At 37.7% G+C, this 21406-nt stretch overlaps 1 protein-coding gene across 6 annotated transcripts; it reads right to left on the reverse strand.

Moving 5' to 3' along the window:
* Positions 1 to 923: 923 nt before the first annotated feature.
* Positions 924 to 21379, reverse strand: RMI1 (RecQ mediated genome instability 1). 6 transcript variants are annotated; one of them, XM_043975151.1, is made up of 4 exons: positions 21059 to 21379; positions 13483 to 13539; positions 11831 to 11913; positions 924 to 3594 (listed from the first exon to the last, which is right to left on the reverse strand). In XM_043975151.1, exon 4 carries the CDS (start codon positions 3563 to 3565, stop codon positions 1700 to 1702), a length of 1866 nt encoding a protein of 621 aa, XP_043831086.1. In that variant the 5' UTR covers positions 3566 to 3594; positions 11831 to 11913; positions 13483 to 13539; positions 21059 to 21379; the 3' UTR covers positions 924 to 1699. The 6 variants fall into 6 exon arrangements, with proteins under 6 accessions (XP_043831086.1, XP_043831088.1, XP_043831087.1 ...); XM_043975154.1 differs by lacking the exon at positions 13483 to 13539 and adding an exon at positions 13384 to 13424 and having other exon boundaries at positions 925 to 3594; positions 21201 to 21379; XM_043975150.1 differs by lacking the exon at positions 13483 to 13539 and adding an exon at positions 13384 to 13424 and having other exon boundaries at positions 925 to 3594.
* Between the last annotated feature and the right edge of the window lie 27 nt (positions 21380 to 21406).

Raw genomic sequence — 21406 nt, forward strand, 5'->3', positions numbered from 1 at the left:
CCAAAGGTAATTGAAATTTGTTAAAATGGAGATTTTTGAGGGAAGAGACCATTTTATTAACCAAGTTTATTTGGTAAATTAACTACTAGTTACATGACAAACTGACAGCCACTATGTATTTTATCCCCTCTACTACTCCTTTAAATAATAAACTCTTTAAAGAGGTAGCAATAGCGTGGTCCAGAATGATTTGTACCTCAAATAACTTGGGTTTCAATCTCAGTTCTGCCACTTACTACCCACATAACTCTGGGCAATTCACTTAATTTTTCTGGGCCTCAGCTTCCTCATCTGAAAATCAGAGAGTAGAATTAGATAATCTCCGAGGTTCCAACCTCATATTATTTTTCTCTCTCTCCCAACATCTAGCACAGTACACTATTCATAGGAGACACAGTGTTTACTTAAGTGGTCAAAGGTTGTGCTAAAGCACTTAACTTACTTGGCACAAGGAAGTGGACTTTTCCTGAAGCACTGTCTTATGTCTTACTCTTTAAGCCACCACTAGAGTGATCACTACAAAGTTAGGAACCAACAGAATTCTATTGTAAATCAACACTATTAATGATGATATATCAGATAAAAGAAATCTAACCAAACCAGGAAATTAAAATGACCTGTTTAAAGAGTTCGTTGTTAAAATTTTATTCCCATTAAAAAACTAAAAGGAAATCAGGTTTATTTTTTACTTCTTATATGTCGTCAATTTTTAAAATTTAAGGCATCATATCTATAATTTTCAAAAAGATTATTTCTCTTAACAGGTTATCAAGGGGGCAGCTAGGTGGCACAGTGGATAAAGCACCAACCCTGGATTCAGGAGGACCTGAGTTTAAATGTGGCATCACACACCTGACACTTACTAGCTGTGTGACCTTGGGCAAGTCACTTAATTCTCATTGCCCCACCAAAAAAAATTAAAAGAAAAAAAACAGGTAATCAAGCAAAATGAAAAAATGAAAAAAAACTCAGTAAATTCATGTGTACTTTTGTAATCTTTAAATAATCAGCACCACCTATAAACAAAGATGAAAAACTTTTTATCCAAACATGCTGAATTTGAAAATTAACTTTTTAGTACCATTTGAAAATAGAATATCCTTCAAAATAAGTAATAATTTACTCTTTTTCATACATAACATTGTAAAGTTTACCTTTCATATCACAAAAACAAGTACCAGCAAACTAAAAATCAAGAAATAATTCTAATCTGAAAACCAACACTTTGGTCCCCTGGGATTACATCCATTTTTTCTGAGGATAGATAATTTCTGTTTAAAATGTTAAATAATTTAAAATTTAAACATTTTACTTAGGATTATCAATTCTTTATTAATACAACCCAACAATGGACATTAATACAATACTTCAGAAATCATTTCAGCTGACAAATTAGGAATGATCTTCAGAAGTGATGGATAACAAAAACCAGCTTGTCTAAACTTTAACATTCTTTCAAATCGGTATCTTTTTTCTCCTTAAAATTAAAACAGAGGTTTGGTGGGGTTTTTTAAATTACAAGTTAGTTTTAGATCTTTATTTCTTTCATTCCCAAAAATGAAATAAAAGAGAACATTTAAAATGTTAACATTTGTCCTTTAGATCAAATCCTAAAAAATTATGAGTCCTTTTGATTATTTTCTATCATTGCTTTAGTAGGTTATTTATTCAAAACTTATGGATTTATTCAAAATTGACATTACTTATTCAAGCGTCTCTTTAAGTTTTGTAGGTCTTCCATATTTACATCTTGCAGAACAGATACTATGCCTTTAGACAAGGAAGGATTAAATGTAACAGTCATCAGACAGCACAAGTCTATTAGAGCTCTCTGACATTTCTGTAAACCTTCCTGGAAATTTTTATGCTGATTAGTATCTTTTTTCAACTGTTTCATTTCTGATACTGAAAAACCGATCATACTTCTTAGTATTTCATCTGCAAAAGTCACATCTAGATAAGCAGTACCATCAGAAATCTTTGCAGTTACACTCCAAAAGCCATCACAACATGAGAGATTTCCAGTTAAGGTTACAATAAATGCTTTGACTCTCACAGTTGTTACATCATTGAGATTTCTGGCTAATAGGACAGAAATATAAGTAAAAGGTGGAGAATCCAAATCGACAGCAAAAGAAATTAGATCCATGTTGTTCTCTAATGATATTAAAGAACAAGGATGTATATAACTGCTTTCATGATTGATTTCTGAAACTCGCTTTGGTACATTAACCAGTTCTGTGTTTAATGTTTTATCATTTAGTATATAGTCTTTTAAATTGCTAATGGAGGGTTTAATTTTCTCATATACTCCTGAGCTCTTATGTTTAACTATGAAATCCTGGGGCAGTTGTGCATTCTGTTCAAATGACAAAATACTCCTAGAATTTTGATCTCTAACAGAGAGAGATCCAGAAGATTTGTCTTTACTGGCTATTTGTTCAAACAATATCTTTTCATTCTGAACATTTTTTTCTTTTGTATTAATCAGAGAAAAATCCTCTGTAACGTTAGGTTTCTGTGAATGTCTTTCTATATTTTTGTCACTGCCTCTGTTCAATGTCAATGAATTCCTTTCTTCTGTCTCTTGAAGTTCCTTTTGGACAGTTTCCTCTAAAAACAACACATCCTCTAGTGAAAAATCATCTAAATCCCCTTCAGTGAAATTCACAGATGGATTTGGTAGGTCTTCATCTGTTCTTGGTGAAATGATAGAAAGTCCTGAGCTTGTAGTTACATTGCTGATAGTGTTTGAAATAGAACTTCTGCTAAAATACCCACTCTCTGAAGTAATATCATTATTGACCACTACTGACGCATCATTTTCATCAAGGCTTGCTAGGAGTTCTGCGTCGGAAGGTTCTATTCCATCAAGTGTAGGAATGCACTGGCTATGATTTGGTTTGCTTGAAGTTAAAGAATCAGGCTCTCCAATTAGTCTTGCAAGTATTCTTTCTTGGCTATGTTCTTCAACAAGAGCATCCACTTCACCCCCTAGAACCTTTACATTTTCCGGTTTCAGCAGAAGAACACCAAGACGGTAAGAAATATTTCCATGGATGAGAATTTTTGTACCTGGAGGAACAGTATGATGAAGAGCTGGAATGGGTTGATATTCCATGCCCTGTATCTGCCTAACTCCATCAGTTATCTGCAACATTAGCATTCGTGTAGGATTTGCTTCCCAAGGCTTTAAGGATATTTGTGTTTCAGCTGTTACTTGATCATTTGACCTATTCAGTCCTCTCAACTTTTGTAACTGGGAATACATAGGCTGACTAACATCAACCAATGAATTAATCTGCAAAGAATAAAAACCACTTAGTTCTCCTTTTGGAACTTCCAAAATCTTATCAGGTAAAATAGGATACTCCAAATCTCTTAAATCAGTAAGAAGCCATTGTTCAAACACTTGTTTATTAATTTGAGCCTGAGTCAAATTCACATCATTATTTTCTTCTTGAATCCAAGTAATACAAGCTTCTAGCCATGTCATGGGCACTTTAATATGCCATGCAGAGGAAAGCCAAGTTTCCACTCTTAATGCTATACTAGATAGATTCATTTTTTAAATTAATGTCCTGAATCAATGTCCTGCAAAGAAGCACACAAAAAAATTCAATCAAAATTGTGAATAATATTCTTCCATTCTCTAGGCTGTACATTTCAATCAAAGAGATTCTAAAACCAAATATTTTTAGAAGACATACTTTGTTCAGCATATTAAATTTTCTTGACTTTCCACAATTTTATAATTCAAACAACAAAAAAGCAGACTTCAATCATCTAAAATGCAAGTCTCCAATACCAGAGAACAGATGCTGAAATACATTTTCCTTTTCTCATTAGATCAGAGGGGACTGCCATTGTGAAATGCTGCAAATGTTTTCAAATGCAGTCATTTTGTCAAATAAGTTTTATTTATTATAAGCAAAGGTTTGATTTTGGGTTGGTTGGGAGAAGTTGGATATGGAAGGTATGAAAAAATGAGTCTGATGCAGAAAAAGAAGGTTATCAATAAAACAAATAAGAAAAACACACATAAAATAAAATGCAGGTCTTTTGAAGCTAAAAACTGGATCACTATGTTTGTAATATTTAGCACCAAAACAATGGTGTAAGGATAAAATAAAGCAACTGCAAGCTGAAATCTCCTGAGCCCAAGAAGTACCACTGATCTAAAAGGTTATTCAAATTCACAAATCCTACAGAACAGGGGTATCAGTCTCACTGTTGAACAGCAAATCACTAGCAGAAAACGGAGTCAAGAGTCTTCTGCACATGAGTACATATCCATTGGGAATTTATTTACCCAAGTTATTTCTCATCCTTTGCTGTTCAGATACTGCTATTTGGATAAGGATAAGATCCACAGTTACAGAAATAGCTATTCTCCTAAATTGCTGAGTGTGGTGGAAAGCGGGGGGGGGGGGGGGGGGGGGGGGGGGGAAGAGAGTCTATAAAGAGCCACAGTATGAAACTGACCAGTCACTATCCATAAGAAAAGGCCAGGGCTATCCTTGACATAAAGAGATTCATACTTCATGCTATCTCTAAGGCAAGAACAGTATACACTTGTGCTGTTCTGAAACTGTTCAGCTTAAAATTAGTATGATTCTGTCCAACAACGGTATACCCTGATCTTACTGGTGCCATACCAAAATATGTACTTATTTTGTTGAACTACTTTCCAAAAAGCAGCCAAGGAAAATACCATGTAAGAACCCCCTTGACAAGTTGTCACGGTTTTGTTATTATATATCTGTAACATCTCTTGAATTTGTCTTTTTCTCTTTACTCTCATAGTTTGTTGTTAGTTGCTTTAGTTGCGTCCAACTCTTCATGACCCCATTTGGGGTTTTCTTGGCAAAGATAATTAAGTGGTCTGACTGACATTTCCTGCTGCAGCTCATTTTACAGATGAGAAACGGAAGCAAACAAAGTGTCTGAAGCCAGATTTGAACTCAGGAAGGTAAGTCTTCCTGATTTTCAGAACCAGCACTCAATCCACTGTGCCAACTAGCACCCCTTAGTCTCATAAACACCACCCTAATTCAAGCCCTGATTATAAAAGCCTCCTAATCAGTCTCCCTGCCTCAAAAATGCTTATGGAAATCAGTCTAATTCAATTAAACATTTATTGGGGCTCACTATGAAAAGGGTACAAAGCTAGAAGCTAAGATACAACCACAAGCTTGAACCAGGACCTCCAAATATAGTTCTCATCATAGCTCCCAAGCCAAACAAGGTATTTCCCACTACCCATCTCAGCAACAAAAAACCCAGTACAATTCCTAGGAATGAGGACAAAAGAAGCATCTCTCACTAACTAAACAGAACTAAAATAAAACTAAAAAAGTTTTCCTAGGCAAGTTACTTAAACTGCCTGCCTTAGTTTACCATAAAATGGGGATAATAATAGCACCCTTCTCCCAGGGTTGTTGTGAGAATAAAATATTTATGAAGTACCTTACAAACCTTAAAATGCTATATAAATGCTATCTATCATCATGAGTATCATTATTATTAAAATAACAACAAAGTAACTTCAGGTAAAATCACTGAGTTGTGGAGTCGAGGAAAGGAAGGGAAGTGGTGATTTTTATAATACAAAAACATTTCAAGTAAAGGGGAGGAAGAGTGCCAGGAATGATGTATGGTTGGAAGTATGTTTTTACTGGGGGATATGAAACCAATAGGTTTCATCTTTTTCTTGTAATTCCTTCAAAATAAGGACAAATACAGGTGGACTAGAATTCTCTATAAGCATTGTTAGATTGCTTAGGAGTAAATCTGTTTTCAGATTTGAAAACTGATTAATAAATGAATGGCTTTCAGAAACCTCCAAATTATGGACATGATTAGTTTTAAGGAAAGCACAATTTCTCAAAGGGAAAAATTAAGATCCTTTTATTCATACACTGATGGGCCTACCGGCACTGAATTCAGGAGCTAGGAGGGACTCCTATTCAGTGTGAATGTAGTGAGTTTTGTAGTCAAATCAGCAGGCCTCCCTAAGAGAAATTCACACTCTCCTGACCTGTCAAGAAATAGTTCCTTAAATAAATCAACAGTGTGGTTAAAGCACCGGCCCTGAATTCAGGAGTACCTGAGTTCAAATCCGGCCTCAGACACTTGACACTTACTAGCTGTGTGACCCTGGGCAAGTCACTTAACCCCCATTGCCTTAAAAAAAAAAATCAACAGAATAGAGAAGCAAGGAAACCTGGTGTTTTCATCTTCATAAGGTTTTTCTAGATAAAGTATCTTTCATAAAAGACCAACAAAACCAAACTTTTGATACATCTACTTCCTCATCTGCAAAACGGAGATACCACCTGCTCCTATTTAAATAATGAGAATTTAAACATCTTTTAAAGCCACTCCCTCTGAGTTGAATACTATCTGTTCATTTATATTTGTGGTACATGTTTTGGAATTGTTCTGTCATATAGTTTTTTGTTTTGCTTTTTGCCGGGCAATGAGGGTTAAGTGACTTGCCCAGGGTCACAAAGCTAGTAAGTATCAAGTGTCTGAGGCCAGATTTGAACTCAGGTCCTCCTGAATCCAAGGCCAGTGCTTTATCCACTGTGCCACCTAGCTGCCCCTGTCTTATAGGGTTTTTTTTATTTATTTAATTTTATATTTTTTTGGCGGGGCAATGAGGGTTAAGTGACTTGCCCAGGGTCACACAGCTCATAAGTGTCCTCTGGGCCACCTAGAGGCCCCTTTTTAAATTTCTAAAATTTTTGTGTGTGTGTCATAGTTTTATATCCAAATGTTTAAGCTAAAAATGTTTCATTTGCCATCCAACTTTACTTAATTACTTAAAATTAAAAAGAAAAATTGAAGAAGAAGCTAGATTCCATTTTAAGCCTTGACTGAGAGCTTTATATTCAATCACTTAACATAGCGGTTCTAAAAGGGTACACCCCAGAATTTCATTAGGTGTGCCTTGAAGCTATGGAACTTACACCTGAAATGGGGAATGCACATGCACAAGTCTATGGAATTTAACACTTGTAATTACAAGCCCCACTCTCCCACAGCCTTCCAGATTCTTCATGACAAAGAATACTATGCCATAAGTGAAAAATGTTCGAGAACTACTAATATAAGACCTACTTTAACACTGCCATTCCCAATATTTTGCTACAAATGGTTTTATAATCTTAAAAACTAGGGCAAATCATAGATTCTACATGTATAGTACAGGGAGCTTAGACATGCCTTAATACAATTTTTTTTTTAAAGTCTCAGTCCCTGGAATAAAAGCAATTTAAAATTTTCCATTAATTTCTTAAAATTTTGTGTAATAATCTATATTTAAGAATTACATGGGGGCAGCTAGGTGGCGCAGTGCATAGAGCACCAGCCCTGGAGTCAGGAGGACCTGAGTTCAAATCTGGCCTCAGACACTTAACACTTACTAGCTGTGTGACCCTGGGCAAGTCACTTAACCCCAACTGCCTCACCCCCCCCCAAAAAAAAAGAGTTACATGGGGGGGAGGTAGAGGAAAGGCAGTGACTTGCCTGAGCTCTCCCCAAAACCCCTCCTTCAAATAATGCCATAAGACAATTCCTGGAGCAGAAGAACCCATAAAAGGCCAAGGTGAAATAATTTTCCAGCCAAAGACAACTTAGAAGTTCTTCAGTCGCAGCCCCAGCAAACCAGGAGCAGGCCTTGAGAGCCACTGAATCAGCAGCAGCAGCAGCAGCAGCAACTGCTTCTGGAACTCAGCCTACAGAAGGTTTGGTGGTTGAGCAATTGGCCAGAAGGATATTAGAGGGATCTTTTTGTTAACACTGAGGCGGGACTCTGTTGTTTTGCCCATACTCAGATCAAGGTTGCAGTCTTGGGTGGCAGTCCCAGACCAGGGAGCAGCACTAGCACACCAGAGCTTGCAGCCACAGTGGAGCTGGACACTCGTAGTTCCAGGGCAGAAAAGCAGGCCTGTGGTTGCTTGCAGACCAAAGCACAGGCCAGGAGAGTAGTAAACATACCTCTCCTAAAATCATACCACCTTGGAAGAAATGAAAACTTTAAAATCCCTAGAAGTATCTCTGAAAACAGCTACACAAACCCCCTGAAGCTTGGGACAGTGTACCCCCACCCTGGAAGCAATGCCACAGTTTAACAAAGAGTTAAAAGTCAAGAAATAGGCTGGGGAATTGAGCAAACAGAAAAAAAAATTCTGACCACTGAAAGTTACTATGGTGATAAGGAAGCTCAAAATACACCCTCAGAAGAAGATAACAGAGTCAAAGCTCCTACATCCAAAGCTTCCAAGAAAAACATGAATTGGTTTCAGGCCTTAGAAGCTCCCAAAAAGGACTTTGAAAATAAAATAAGAAAGGTAGAGGAAAAAAAATGGGAAAAATGATAGTGATGCAAAAGAATACCATGGAAAAAAATCAATAGTAAAGGACACACAAAAAATACTGAAGAAAATAACACCTTAAAAACAGATGAGGGCGGGCAGCTAGGTGGCACAGTGGATAGAGCACCGGCCCTGGAGTCAGGAGTACCTGAATTCAAATCCGGCCTCAGACACTTAACACTTACTAGCTGTGTGACCCTGGGCAAGTCACTTAACCCCAACTGCCTCACTTAAAAAAAAAAAAAAGATGGGGGGGGGGCAGCTAGGTGGCACAGTGGATAAAGCACCGGCCCTGGATTCAGGAGTACCTGAGTTCAAATCTGGCCTCAGACACTTGACACTTAGTAGCTGTGTGACCCTGGGCAAGTCACTTAACCCCCATTGCCCCACAAAAACAAAAACAAAAAACAGATGAGGGGGGCAGCTATGTGGCACAGTAGATAAAGCACTGGCCCTGGATTCAGGAGGACCTGAGTTCAAATCCGGCCTCAGACACTTGACATTTACCAGCTGTGTGACCCTGGGCAAGTCACTTAACCCCCATTGCCCTGCAAACAAACAAACAAAAAAACCAGACAAGGCCAAATGGTAAATGAGGCACAAAAAGATAATGAGGAAAAAAATGCCTTGAATAGCAGAAATGGCCAAATGGAAAAGGAAATACAAAAGCTCTCTGAAGAAAATAACTCCTTAAAAATTAGGATTGAGCAAATGGAAGATAATAACTTTATGAGAAATCGGGAAAAAATAAGACAAAACCAAAAGAACATAAAAATAGAAGATAATGTGAAATATATCACTGGAAAAACAACTGACCTGCAAAATAGATCCAGGAGAAATAATTTTGAAATTATTGGGCTACCTGAAAGCCACGATCAAAAAAAGAACCTAGACATCATCTTTCAAGTAATTATCAAGGAAAACCGCCCTGATATTCTAGAACCAGATGGTAAAATGGAAGTTGAAAGAATTCACCTTTCACCTCCTGAAAGAGACTTGGCTATTCTCAGCAACATAATGATCCAAGACAACTCTGAAAGTCTTATAAAATATGTGATCTGTCTCCATAGAAAAATGATGGTATCTGAATAGACTAAGGCATAATTTTTTTACTTTATTTTTCTTGAGGGTTTTTTTTTCTCTTTTCTTTCACAACCTAATATGGAAATGTTTTGCATGACTACACATGTATAACTTATATTTAATTGTTTGCCTTTTAACAGGGGGGAGAGGAGGTAGAGAGGGAAGAAGGAAGAGAATTTGGAAATAAAGTTTTAAAAATGGATAAAATCAAAAGTAATTTATTATTTTCCAGTTACATATAAAGATTTCAACATTTGTTTTTATAAGATTTCAAATTCCAAATTTTTCTCCCTTCCTCCCCCCTCCCCAAGACGGAAATCAATCTGATATAGGTTACATATGGACAATCACATTAAACATAGAAAAATAAAATTATTTTTTAAAAAGGGAGATATATAGGGGGCAGCTAGATGGCGCAGTGGATAAAGCACCGGCCCTGGATTCAGGAGTACCTGAGTTCAAATCCGGCCTCAAACACTTACTAGCTGTGTGACCCTGGGCAAGTCACTTAACCCCCATTGCCCTGCAAAAAATTACCCCCCCACCCCCCCAAAAAAGGGGAGATACATGATCTTCTGAGTTAGTTTCTGAAAGTTATAGATTGCTACACACTCCTAGGGCAACTCAATTGAACACTCTCCTTCCTAATCTCCACCTCCTGCCTTCCTTAAAGTACCTTCTACAGGATACCGTTCCAAATTACCCTTAATGCTAATGCCTTCCCTCTGTTGATTATCTCCAATTTATCCTATATGCATCCTGTTTGTACATAGTTCTTTGCACGCTGTCTCCCCTATCAGAAAGTGAATCCCTTGAGAACAGGGACAGTTTTCTTTGTATCACAGTTCTTGGCATATGCCTAGCACATAGTTAGTGCTTAATAAATGACTGATGACTTGACTTAATCAGGTAACAACCAAATTAATCTGATCAGCTCCTAACTTACAAAATAAGAGAAAAATAAACATCATCCAAATGGAGGGAAGGGGAAATAAGGCCTAGAGTTATGAGTTCTGTAGCATCTTCATTCTCCTATTCCCAAGTGACCAGGAAGAAAAGCAAAGAACCATCACTCATTTAGTCTCTTTCCACTAAAGTTGTTCTCTGGGTAACTGACAAGCCCCATAGCACAACTGCTGAGGTATTTAAGGCTAATATATAAGTAGGTGGCAACATATGAAGCCAAACTAAGCCTACATGAGAGAGCTGGTACAAAGGTTTTTGACTAAATCAAGATAGTCTGCCCAAAAGTCCTTAGAATTTGGGCCAAAACAACATAGAACTAGAAACCATATTTGAAAAATAAAAATCAAGGTGAACTGAAGAGATATTAGTTAGAAAGATACAAAATTGTACCCTGCCATCTTATTTCCTTAAAAAGTTTGTTTTAATTTTAGAATCTAAAAGAATTACCCATCTCAGTAGTCAATGCTACTGGTGATGACTATTGATCCATTTGATCTTCTATCAAAGTATTACAGGTTTGTGACTAGGATACCATCAACACTATCTAATGTAACACTGTGCCCAAATGACAGTTCAAATCTAAACTGATAAAATAACAGAAAATAATGTTAAAGCTACAAGAGCTTTAGAGAACATTTAACCCAATCACAACTTCTTTTCATGAAGAAATGGAGGCCCACAGAGTTAAGCACCTTGTCCAAGGTCACAAAGCTAATTAATTGGTTAGAGCCCGAGTTCAAACATCCTATGTTTCCAAAAATATTTTTCTTATCCTTAGATACAGCAATGACCAACTATGAATAAGCAATTCAATTCAATAAATATTTACTGAATGCCTACAATGTATAAGGCACTGTGGCCTGGACAGAGAGGGTACAAAGAGAAAAAGCCCCTGCCCTCAATGAAATTACCTCACATGGTAAGTGTTTGCAGGTAACTTTTTTAGTGTGTGTCAACACTTTTACTTCTCTAGGGCCTGATGTTGTTTAGGCTCAATATTATCTACAAAACTAGATTCAAGCATTGATAAGAACTGTGAAGTACATAATCTAATCTGCCAAAAGTATACTCTGAGCAGCAAGGCTGAGAGGCAAATTGTTCAATCTCACAGGTCACAATCATAATCAAACCTTTTATATCATTATTAGATCACTAAGAGACAGTTTAGTGCCTCTCAACTATGGGCTATTTTCTACCCAAATCTGTTCCTACTTGATAGATATTGCTGCTGAGAAAGAAAGGGGGGGAGGGGCACAGAAGGGGACAGGGAAAAAAGATAAAAAGAATGATCAGATTAAGATTTAAGACAAAAACAAGCATGATTTTGGGAGTGAGATCATCCAGTAGCAAGGAAAGTTATCTTAAGTATAATAGAGAAATGTAAAACAGTAGCATCTTACCTTTGGAAAACTTAACCTTCAATGTAAATTCCTATTTATCATCTCATTTGTTTATTGAACTGAAGTGGATCCTTAGAACAAACCTGTAAAGGTAGGCAGGACTGGTATTATAATTCTTATTTGATACATCAAGAAACTGCCACATAGAGATTTTGATACCCTTAAAGCCAGTCAGTGAGTGACAGAAGTAGCCTGTGGATTTACAGTCCTGTGAAGCTAGGTAGCTCAAGTGGACAGAGCACTGGGCCAGGAGTCAGAAAGACCTCAGTTCAAATGTGGCCTCAGACACTACAGTTGTGTGACTCTGGGCAAGTCATTTAACCTGTTTGCCTTAATCTACTGGAGAAAGAAATGGCAAACCACTCCAGTAGTGCTGTCCCATTTTCCCCCTCCCCCTCAAATAAAAAGGGATCCGAAGTTGGACACAAATGAACAGCATCCACTTGACCACATTGCCTCAAGGGGGGAAAAAAAGAAACATATGGTTGTTATTTATTAACATTCAGCTTTTTAAACAACCAGCACATACAAGAAGCTGCTTCCAAACCCCATCCAAATTCTCTTCCCCTTCACTCCCTGAAAGTCACAACTATTACCTCTTCCCAACCTGAGTCTTCACCCTAAGACTAAATGTAAGGTTTCATCAAAAACAATACGCCCAAGCCCTGGACTCCCTGAAGACAAGCCAATACAGAAGGGGAGTAAGAGCTGAGGGTAGCAGAACATATACCTAGTAGAATTTAAAATTTACTTTTTCATAGAAATAATTGAACTTTGTGTCATGGACCCCTCTGACAGTCTGGTAAAGCCCATGGAGTCCTTCTTAGAATAATATTTTTAAATGCATAAAATAAAATATATAGAATTATAAAGAAAACCAATTACACTGAAATTCAGGTAACAAAATATTTTAAGAAACAAGTTCACGGGACCCCAGGTTAAGAATCCCTACTACAAATAGTGATTTGGTTCCACAGAGATATTAGTACTATTATGTTCAACTATATTACGGTTTAAATAGGCTTTTAGGGATGTTCCTGGTAACTATCCTTTTATTTCCAGGGAAAATAAGCTCCAAGTTAAATAAACTTAAAAACTTTTAAAATGTAATCTCTAATTTCATTTGCTTGTTACTTATTTCAAAGATGTGATTCCTCTGACACAGACACAATTCCATAGCATCATTAAAAGGATGATCTGTGAACTTTTAGAAATAAAAGCAATGATCACAAAAAACTAGTATATCTTGATCAAAAAGAGGTCATGCTAGCCTAACCTCATGTCCTTTTTAAAAATAAGTTATCAGGGGGCAGCTAGGTGACGCAGTGGATAGAGCACCGGCCCTGGAGTCAGGAGGACTTGAGTTCAAATCTGCCCTCAGACACTTAACACTTACTAGCTGTGTGACCCTGGGCAAGTCACTTAACCCCAATTGCCTCACTAAAAAAAAAAAAGTTATCAGAGGGGCAGCTAGGTGGCACAGTGGATAAAGCACCAGCCCTGGATTCAGGAGGACCTGAGTTCAAATATGAACTCAGACACTTGACACTTACTTGCTGTGTGACCCTGGGCAAGTCACTTAACCCTCACTGCCCTGAAAAAACAAAAAAAGTTATTAAACTTATTAAAAGACTGTTGTAAATATAACATACCTAGACTTTCACAAAGCATTTAACAAAATCTTCTGTGCTATCCTTACGGACAAGATCCTGAGAGACATAAGTTAGATAATCAACTGATAAGCATTTAAGGAACTACTGTGTACCAGGGCCCCCCCCCCAAAAAAAAATAGAACAATCCTCACTTTCAAGCAGATAAAGAGTTAATACTGGATTAAATAAATGACTAGACACAAAGAACAGTCATTATTATGTCTAGATTAACTTTGAGAGAAGTCTCTAGAGGAGTATCTAGAGTCTTTGGTGAGTGGCTGTCATTTTATCAGTAATTTAGATGAGAGGTATAATGCCATGCCCCATCAAATTTACAGATTACAAAGGCTAGGGAAAGGTAACTAAGACTGGATTTTGTGTTTCCCCCCAAAATCTGGAGTTCTTATAAGATATCCAAGAGGATGGGCATAATTGAATCTAGTTCCCCAGCTCTACTCCCCAAAAGGCTCCAAATAAAGAATGAGGAACAATGGAGGGAATTTGCAGAGAGGCAGATCTATTTGAAATATGGGGTAAAAACTTCCTAACCATTAGTGCTGCACAAAATTGGAACTGGCTGTTTCAGGAGGTAACAGATTCCTCTTTACTGTTTTAGACAGGATTTTTGTTTAGGCACAGTCTGGACTATTAAGTCCAATATATAAAAATCTTTCTACCAAAAGAAAAATTCACATTTCAAAATAATTATCTGTTTTACAAAAGAATTTATTTCAGGGATCTTTTAAATGAAAAAATCTTCTAGGGTATTTACAATTATTTCATTTCCACAACTTTTCAGAAACATTATTGCATATAGTAAGACATATCTATGGTGTGTTATAAACATGATACTGAGACAATTTTTTATAAATAAGGTTTGTGGGACAGCTAGGTGGCACAGTGGATAGAGCACCCGCCCTGGAGTCAGGAGTACCTCAGACACTTGACACTTACTAGCTGTGTGACCCTAGGCAAGTCACTTAACCCCAATTGCCTCACTAATAAATAAATAAATAAGGTTTGCTATAACAATATCTGTGGTATATATAATCTCATATTAACACAGATTGGAGTGGATCCTGGAATTTTATCAAAATCCCATTCAAATATGTCTATGTCAATATGTCAAATATGTCTACGAAGTAGAATAGGAATATAGAATATTTATAAATATTATCAGTGATGTTTTGCTTGTTTCAAAGCAAAGATGTCCATACAAGTTGATGCTGTTTTGTCCTGCTGTAACTGTATCTGAATGCTATTATATAAAATATTCTTTTGTTTTTTGTTTTTGTTTGTTTTTTAGTGAGGCAATTGGGGTTAAGTGACTTGCCCAGGGTCACACAGCTAGTAAGTGTTAAGTGTCTGAGGCCGCATTTGAACTCAGGTACTCCTGACTCCAGGGCCGGTGCTCTATCCACTGCGCCATCTAGCTGCCCCTAAAATATTCTTAATAACATGGAATACATTTTTCAAAGTGTTTTGTTGGCTTTGAAGTTTCACAAATTGGTTTCTTTTAGGCAAAAAGTGGTAGCTCATACAATGATGGTGCCCTAAGAAGACTATCAGCTCCAGCAGAGTTCATGAGGATTCCCATTAGCGCCTAGAATAAGTTATGTGAGCCTTAGGGGCTTAAGTTTTATACACACTTTTAGTTCTTATGCATTTTCCTTGTATTCAGGGATCACACTCTTTCTTACTCTTCATTATGTGCCTGCATTAAGCAGCACTTCTACCCAGCAACACCTGAAGACCCACAGTAAGAAGTCTGAAGCCCAGAGTGCCAAGAGAGTGAACACCAAATAGTCCCTTTAGCACCAGCAGCCTAGAAGACACTAACAAAAAAGATTCTATTTAAACCTGATAAACACATTTCTTAAAAAAAAATCATCAGGGGGAAGGTAGGTGATGCAGTAAATAGAGCACTGGCCTTGGATTCAGGAGGCCCTGAGTTCAAATCCAGCCTCAAACACTTGACACTAGCTGTGTGATCCTGGGCAAGTCACTTAACCCCAACTGCCTCACTGCCCCCCCCCATCATCATTTTAAGACAAAAGGAGTTTAATTCTATCTACTCAGATATTATCACGTGGTATTCAAAAAGACAGGATTTGATCTTCAAATCAAAAGAGAAATGTTATCTAATAATTTAAATGAAAATAACATACTTTATTATGAATTACCATATTATTATGTAATTTTAAGATTATAGTGTAATAAACAATATCCATTCTAAAAATGAGAGCTGAGGTAAGTAAAGCAAGCAGTAAAATCTAACTTGGGACAAAGAAAAGGAAATTAATTAATTAATTAATTGCTTTCTTACATTAACTGGTCTATAAAATTTCTTGACTCCTCCCACTCCCCCCCCTTTTTTTGCAATAGTAGCAGAGGCAATGGGTTGAAAAAAACCTAGGTGGTAGTAGTAGTCAGGTGTTTCAAATGAAAGATAGTCACCTACCCTTAACCAAAAAGAAAATTAAGGGAAACAAATATGAATAGTTGGTGTGGTTTTTTTAAACTGATAAACAGTTGTAAATGTGTACTAATATAGGCAATGCAGCAGCCCATTTAAGTAATCATCTTTGCTCTACGCTGGATGCAAGGTTGCCAACAAAAGGAATAAAGAAACAGAAAAAGCTCTGGATACACAAAGGAAACCAGGAAAATCCTCTAAGCCATGAAATGTTTTAGTCATACTAGACTTAAAGGAGAGTTGGATGTTTCCGAGTTTGCTTTACAGAACCAAATTCTTGTTCAAAAATTTAAAAGCACATCATTTTAGTTGTACTATGTAACCTTTTGCAGTGCTGTTACATAAAAAATACTATTAAACATTAAAGGCACAACTTGCCTATGCATTACCTTTGCTTACAAAAGAAAAAAAAAGTTAATATTAACTTCTTATCTACTTCAGTGATGTTGAGAATAAGTGAAGATACAGTAGGTACTACCATAATACCTTATTTATTCAGCATCAGAAGCTAAGCAGTTCCACAGAAGATGCTTATTTTCCAAATTAACTGAAGCTTACGGCTTTACCCCAAGACAATTCTGTATTAATAATTTGGACAGAAATACTTCTAAAAACCTAAAACTAAAAACATCCCTGTCTTCTTAAGCACGTGAAGGAAATAATTTAAAGTTTTGATTAACTTTTTAAGCCCAGCTACTAAGGTTCACCCACCCCTCCAAATTGACCTTGCATTTATTTTATATGTACTTATATATGTACATGTTTCCCACCAATAGAATTTAAGCTCTTTGAGAGCTGAGATTTTAATTTTTTCTTTGTATTCCTAGCACCTAGCACAATGCCTGGCCCATAATAGATTCTAAATAAATGCTTGTTGATTACAATGACCATCAATTAACATACTATGCTTTAATACCTGGACTAGCTCAGGAGAGCCTGAGATAAATAAGTCTCTCCGACATATAAAAAGTAGCCTAGATAGTCATTTTTAGTTCTTGCATATTCTCTCAGCAGCAGTCACTCTTACTGTATGACTGCATCACAGTATGCACAATGTGACTCCATCAAGTAGCACTTCTATCCTGCTATACATAGGGAATGAGTAAAGGAAGCACATTGTTAGAATTTCTATAATATGAGTGAATAGATAAGTGAGACTCTCATTTAAGTATGTAAACTTTAAAGCAATTATTTTGGCTTCTTATTCTTCAGATTCCTTCAATTCAGATTCTCAGATATATACCAAGTACCTAAAGCTGCTGGACAATGACGATATAGTTGTCAGTGGTCAACTAGATGCTGCTTAATCCAAGAGCTAAATCCTCATGCATAAATTTCTTTAGCCTAGTACCATTGATGCAATATCGTAAATGATTTCAAATTATCACAACTTAGTTAATACCTAAGAAATATTTTTCCTACAAATTTTATTTCTTATTTTCTTCCAATCACATATCTCCAGTTCCCACCCAAACCAAACACTTTGATCTGTTTATGTTCTATCACAGAAAAATCCCACCACCCTGTAAAACTATTTGTCAGTCATCATCAATTCATTCAAGGTCCAAAGCAATGAAGTGATCATAACAAAGTTCACTACATTATTAATGAAGTCCTTGAGTGAGCAATGATACACAGCTTTGGGAATAAATGCTTGAACTTAAAAGATGAGGGAGAAATAAGGAAGAAAGGCAAAAGCCTCTACATGCAAATAATAAACCTAAGAAAGAAAATAATCCTATGAGACAGAAACACAGGAGAAAAAAAATGGTTCCTATTCATACTGCTAGTCTTTCCCATATTCTTGTTACTTCCTTTCCCCTGCTTTACAGATTTAGCTAGTGCAGTAAAAGATACAATTATTAAATAAATAGAATTATTTAAAAGATAGAATTCTCTTTAAAAAATACAGTGGAAGTATATTATTCCATAAAGAATAAAATTACAGCATTTCAGAATTGGAAAGTACCTTCCTGATCATCTAGTCTAAACCCCTCAGTCCTTCTGTACCAGAGGAACTGAGATGTCAGAGAACTGAAGTGATTTGCCCACAGGTCAGAGAGCTGATTATTGGCAAGAAGAGGAACAGAACCTCCTATTTTATCTCTTTGGTTATAGGAATGGGGAAAGGAGGAAAGGAATTAAGGGTAGAAGAATATATACCTTGAAATTAATAATCAAAGTCTAATTTCTTCCCACAGAGTTGTGCCTATCCCTTTTAAAAATCTACCAAATTATGTTTAGCATTTATTTTTATTAAAAGATCCTGGTCAAATCATTTCATTTCTCTGGGTCTCAGTCTTCTCATCTGTGAAATGAAGCAAGTGGACTCTTTCTGTAGCTAAATCACATAGGCAAATCAATGGCTTCTCTTTCCAATCTATAAAATGGGGTCAAGAGTATGTTAGAGGCAGAATTCAAACTCAGGTCTCTCATGTGTTTTCCTACTATACCCAGCTACCTCTCACCTATTTACAATATTCTGAGGAATAACTCATCATTAAAAAAAATGCCAAAGAATTTTTTAGCTGAAAGGGACCTTTGAATCCAATTAGTACAACCACAAGATCAAACAAATGAAAAAACTAAGGCCTAGAAAAGGGAAGTGAGTTGCTCAAGGTTACAAGGGAGTCCCTGGCATTGATATCAACTTTTACCAAGCATCTACTGTGTCCATTTCACTTGAAGAAACATGCCTAAAAGGCTAATGCCCTGAAAAAGGTGTACCTTAAAAATCTGTACCAAACATTCAGCAAGTAATCAGGTTACCTTCTTTTAATTCCACATTTAAATTTTATCTTGCTAAAAAGAGCCTGTACTCAAGGACAGAGACAATCTTAAGCCTCACAGTCTCCCCATAATGTCCGGCATAATTTTCATCTATAGCAAATGCTAAATATTCTTTCCACCATAGCCTAAAGATATTTTGGTGCTTCACAAAATTCTTTGTATGCCATCATTTCCTTTGTCACATTTTTTTACCAACTAGGTAAAAGATGGAGGTAAATGGAGGTAACAAGGACAGAATGTAGTTGGTATTTGCCATGCATTTCCAAATAAATCACACACACAAAACCAACAACAAAATGAAATCTGCAAAAATCCTTCACCATTAGTGGAATAACAACATCTATATTTACATAGTACCTTTAGACTTAAAAAGGATTTGATTCTTTAAGATCTTGAAATGTATTTTGCTTCTCTCACCTTACAAATTAGGAAACAGACTGAGAGAAGCTAAAGGATTTGCCTATGGTAATACAGCTGACCAGTGTCATAGCAGAGATTCAAACTAAGGTCACCTAACTTCAAGGCAGGATTTACTACAGAAGATGTTCTACTGTTGGTGAAACTGCAGCATTAGCTTTATTGTTTCTTTTTTTTAAATTGCATTTATTTTTATGGTAGAATCACAGATTGTAGTAATTGAAAGGGACCCAGGAGGTTATAGTGCCTTAAAGTTTGCAAAATGCTTTCCTCACAACTGTCCTGTGAATTAAGGAATCCAAATATTCTCATTTTACAATGAGGAAATGGGGACAGAGACCTTAAGTGACTTGCCAAGAACCAAGAGCTCATAATCACACTAAGTCCAAAATCCAAGTCTTCCAATTCTGGGTCCAAGGCTCTCTTTACTAGACCACCTATGTAAGGGATAGACGTCTATACATGTATTTATGTCTGGAGGTCATGGAGACAACTAGTTAGATGTCTAGAAGTGAGAACAGGTAGGGAGAAAAATGGGAAAAAAAGCAGTACTATGCACTGGAAATTTCATATTTATCACACTAAGTTTAAAACCTTGTTTACAAGACAAATACAAAACTGAAACTCTAATCAATTTAGATGCACACACAAGATGCTTTTGCCCAGAGTTCCAAGCAATGCTTCCCACTGAAAGCTCTTGGAAATGTTTTGTCTGTTCAACTGTTTTAAGAAAAAGAGAAATTAATTTAAACTGTGAATTCCTAACAGTTGCCCTTTTTTTAAGTTGTAAGTTTAATCACTGTGTGCTTTTCTGCAATAGTGAAGAACTAATATTTAAAAAGCTAAACAGTCGATGAGGTTCTCCAGCACATTACCGTGACTAGAAAAATAAATAAGATCTGGCTAGCACGTTTTTATAATATCCTAAGCTACCCAATTACATTTGAAATGACTAGTTAAGAAAAATATTTGCCACGCACACGTAAGACTCAAGACAGAATGTGGGCGCTACGGCAAGATAACTGCAGTCCAAACAAATTTGTTAAAATTAATAATTGTTAAGTTCAGGTAGGAACCTCAATAAAGCTTTTCTCCCAAGGTGGCCCAGTGCCTCAGGAAACAAGAACAAAGGTGTATAATTGCATAGGAAATGCAAATGTTTTAAAATGTAATAGAATGACTTAAGCACTACAACACGAATACACTGAAATTCCCTACTAGGAACAGTGAGAAACAAAGACCCAAAATTTAAGAGGCCAGATTTCCCAGGGTTTTCTGTGCCTTTAGTTAAGGTACTAGTGCTCGGTTCATCCTTTAAGGCAGGGCATTCTGAACGGGGGGGCGGGGGAGGGCCTACATAGATTTCTGGGGGCCCGTGAACTTGGATGTGAAAAGATGACGTTTGTTTTCACTGTCCTTGTTTTTCCTTTGTGCTCGTATGTATTTCGTGTATTTATTTAAAACGCTCTCCAGAGAATGGGCCCAGGCAGGCCTCATACCAGATTTAGAGCCCGTGCTGCGGAGGGGAAGGAGGCTACCTCTGACTTCCAGCCACCGCGAATAACCGGCCCACAAGCCCCGCGGTCCGCCCGGCCCGGGGTGGGGGGGTGCGGGGGGGCGCCACTAGGGAGGCACCCGCATTTTCTGGGTCATTCCGAGCTCGGATCAGCAGCTTTTTCAAAGCCTCAGGCAGCTTCCTCTCCAACCTAGGCGAGGCGATTGCCGGAGGGCACACCCCGCGGCCTCTCCCCAAAACCGGCCCCGAGCTCGATGCGCAGGGAACCCAGAGATGCCCCCCCACGCCCCGCCCCAGGCCGGCCCGGGAGGCCGAGTGGCCCGGGCTCGAGGGGGCAGGGTGGGTGGGCAGTGCGGGCCCTCCGCGCGCACACTTACCCTCCGCCTCTGCGCAGCTCGAGGCCCCAGCTGGGCAGGGGAGGGGGAAAAGCGAGGCGAGGAAAGCGGAGCCTCGGCTTTGGCGCTGCCATCCCTCCCACCCCTCGCGCTGCTCCAGACCCTGGGCGGCAGCCCGGCTTACGTCTTCCAGCCGCACCGAACCACAGCACTAGCCGCCGCCCCGCGCGCCCTAACCCTTTTTTCCCTCTTTCTCTCTCCTTTTCGCGCCCTCTTAGTCTCGCGGCCCGCCGCACTCGGGAGCGAGCAAACGAACGAGAACGCCCGCGCATCTACCCTAGTTCTCCCATCCCCCCCGGCTGTAACTCCCCCAAATTGCTAGCTCACGCG

Source organism: Dromiciops gliroides, chromosome 1, assembly GCF_019393635.1.
Source record: "Dromiciops gliroides isolate mDroGli1 chromosome 1, mDroGli1.pri, whole genome shotgun sequence".
Lineage (NCBI taxonomy): Eukaryota > Metazoa > Chordata > Mammalia > Microbiotheria > Microbiotheriidae > Dromiciops > Dromiciops gliroides.

What these genes read in the sequence shown, in the direction of transcription:
- RMI1 (XM_043975153.1), bottom strand. Translation starts at nt 3,565, where the DNA reads ATGAATCTATCTAGTATAGCATTAAGAGTGGAAACTTGGCTTTCCTCT.